Below are 3,379 nucleotides of genomic sequence, written 5' to 3' on the forward strand. Positions count from 1 at the left end.
TCAAAAGGAAGCATCAAAAGTTAATTTATCTTCTTTCTGTTTTTCCAGATTCTGGTATGTGTTACAGATTTTAGATTTGTGAATTAATTTATGTTCTTTTGTTCTTCACTGGTTCATTAAACTTTGCTAACTTCGTGTTTCTGCAAAGTTTGTTGAAATCAGTAAGATTCTTTAAACACAGATTGACAACAATTCTTCTTTAAGAAAAATTATTTCGTATATTTTTTCTAATATGTTTCTGATTCTAGTTTCTCTACTAGTTTTAATTTTCTAGTTGTGAAAATGTTCTTAAACTTTATTGTGTCTTACCAAGTTCTTCAAAGTTTTGTTCTAAGTATCTTAGGAATATAAGATGAACAACAAATATGAAACACAAAGTGACGATTCATGATTATTTTTTTTGTCAAAAATATATTTTGAAAACAAATGGGGTATGAATTCTTCACAACTATTTTAGGGGTTTGAACACACAACTTTAGCTTGACACATTACTTCGTTATCACTGAGACATCAATCTGTTTTGTTAAGATGTTTACAAGCTATACATACATATTTATTTAATTTTCTAATACAAATACATGATTTGAAAAAGCTAATGGATTCGTCCGAACCCACGAAACCCTACTTAGTCCCGCCCCGACAAGAAGTGATTGTTCTTGCTGAAGCTATTTCAAAACAATTAATTTTTTATTATAAGCAGTAAATATATTATTCGGACAATAACAAAATATAGTAATAATTAAGGTTGACATTCTTCAGAAGGAGCCAAGTGCTTGTCAAATTTTACCGGTAAATAAATAATGTTACCTAAACACATATAATGTGTATGTGACATAGGAAAAAATTGTATTGTTTAAGGATAAACTTCAATTAAAGACCTTAAACCAAGAGATGTTATTATTTTGTATCCACTAAAACCAGCTTCTAGAAAGAGTTTTTCCCATTCCTTCTTACTTCTCTCTTTGGAAGCATAACTAATCCTCATTAATAAGTCCATCAAGTGTTGTGATTGAACAAGTTGATCATTGCTACAATTATCCTCCATTACTATGTCTATGATTATCACTTTTCCTCCCTTTTCCTTGCTCGGAATTGATTCTTTGCATTTCTTTAGTATCTTCACACAATCGTGATCACTCCAACTATGCAAAATCCACTGTTGTACCATAAAATAAGGATTAATTAATTTGTAATTAGATATGAATATTTTAAAGAGGCATATGGAATAAGACGTACCTTGAGAAAGATTGCATTAGCATGAGGAATTTTATCAAACATATTCCCAGCAACAAACTCCAAATTTTCAGTTCCCTTTCGATCACCTATGACATGAGGGAGATCAAGCACAATGCATTTCAACCTCGGAAAAGCTCCGGCAATAGCCATCGCCACTGTGCCAGTGCCACCTCCAACGTCCACCAACGAGGTCAAGTTCTCAAAAACACCCCCACAACAATCAGAAATCAACAAATTGGAGATCAATCTCGAATCACTAGCCATTGCATCGTTGAAAACACCACTAAATTCTGGTTCTTCGGAGCAATAATCCCAAAGGGATTTCCCGTGTGCTGTTTCAAAGGCAGTGGGGAGATCGTCCCGTAACCAATCGCTCATGGAAGCTACTATTTTCAGCAGAACGGGATGTTGGAAGAGAATGAAATATAACCTCTTATTAGAGGGGTCATTTTCAACAAGGAGACGACCAACACTAGTGAGTGAATAGCCGTCTCCTTGTTGTTGGTGATAGTTGAAAAGGCCAAAATCAACTAAAGCTCGCATTAAAATGGGGATAAAGGTAGTTTTTGAAGGGTTCAAATTTGGCAAAGCGGCAATAAGATTAGAAAGAGACATAATTGGAGTGACATTTTTGTAATGGATATCAGGAATTCCTAATTCAATTGCGCATTTTATACACGAAGGACGCAAATAACTCAAAATGTAATCCCAACTTTGAGCTTCAGCTTCGATTAGCTCACCAGCGCAAATGTTGTTACTGAGCATTGCATCATTTAATTAATTAATAGCAAGAGCAATGCCTTAATTAATAATTTAAGATATGAATCAGTATATACTTTTATAGAGTGTAATGATTAATTTATGATGCAGATTTAACGCTACTAGGATTAGCCATTAAAAACAAGTACCAACCTACACTATATAGATTACTCCATTATTTGCTTTAAAATCAACAGAAACTTAAGCTTAAAAAACTTATTTATTTTATAAGTAATTCAACACTTAAGTTTAGTTGTTTTAAATTACTATACCTTTTATATTCTCTTTATTTCAATATAAATGAATTTTTGACACTCCCTAGTCCCTATTGTCCAAAATGAATAAATTTTCAAAGTCCAAGGATGTATTATTATTATTTTTCTCTTCAAATCATCCTTTTATTTAATATATTTGCATTGATCATATCTCTAATTTTAAGATAAGTTTGGCAAGAAGCAAAATGGTCTATTTATATGGCATGTCCCAAGAGGATTTGTTACTATTATTACTTCTTGGCTAACCTATTATCATGAGGGAATAGGGATCGAGTCTATTTAATTTATATGTCATGGGTAATTTTAAATTAAAGTTTATCAGAATGTAAAACAGTTAATTATATTTTCAATTGTTGCTTTTACTCTTCGTTAGGAGATTTTAGCTCTTTCGAGTATCTTCTTTTGTCCAAAATACACATTTTATAGAATAACTTAACTAAATTAACTTTATTGATGATGTTTTGATATTCTAAATGTGATAAATAATAGTCTAGCACTACTTATGTATTTTTTTAAAGCTAAAAGTATTAGTTTATGTAGTTATTTACCATTAAATGTAATATGGAAAAAACATAATAAGTCTTTCTTAATTTGCTAAAATAGACAAGTAAAATAAAACATCGACTTTTGTATAGGGATCAGGTAAAATAATACCGAGTGAATACTTTATTATAAGGTATCTCATTAACATTTGGACTTAGGACTAATTATCTTTAAATTTTCTAAAATTAACATCAATTTTTAATACACTGAAAAAGTAGATATAGGAAGTACTATACTATTATAGTGAGAGATCAAGTCTATTTTCACATGGACACATAAAAGTCAATACATAGATAGTCCCAAAAATTGTTAACGACTGTTACTTTGACATTATAACTTGGAGGTGTTTTTATTGCACACTCCATTTTAAATTTTTTTTATTCAGTTTTATTTATCCAATATTTTAAAAGAATCAATAAAATAACAAAAGTTGATTTACTTTGGTTTTAGTGTTTAAAAAAATTTAATTGATTTGATTTTTTTCTTTTGGGAATTTTTTTTATTCAAACCAAACCATCCCCTAACTGTTGTGATTTGAAGTGATCCATCATAAAATGGTTGAAATC

At 30.3% G+C, this 3,379-nt stretch overlaps 1 protein-coding gene across 1 annotated transcript; it reads right to left on the reverse strand.

Annotated features, from left to right (window-relative positions):
• Positions 1-853: 853 nt before the first annotated feature.
• LOC125875009 (tabersonine 16-O-methyltransferase-like) lies at positions 854-2,001 on the reverse strand. Its single transcript, XM_049556060.1, has 2 exons — positions 1,237-2,001; positions 854-1,156 (listed from the first exon to the last, which is right to left on the reverse strand). Exons 1-2 carry the CDS (start codon positions 1,999-2,001, stop codon positions 854-856), a joined length of 1,068 nt encoding a protein of 355 aa, XP_049412017.1.
• Between the last annotated feature and the right edge of the window lie 1,378 nt (positions 2,002-3,379).

Source organism: Solanum stenotomum, chromosome 8 (genome assembly GCF_019186545.1).
Source record: "Solanum stenotomum isolate F172 chromosome 8, ASM1918654v1, whole genome shotgun sequence".
Taxonomy (NCBI): Eukaryota; Viridiplantae; Streptophyta; class Magnoliopsida; order Solanales; family Solanaceae; genus Solanum; species Solanum stenotomum.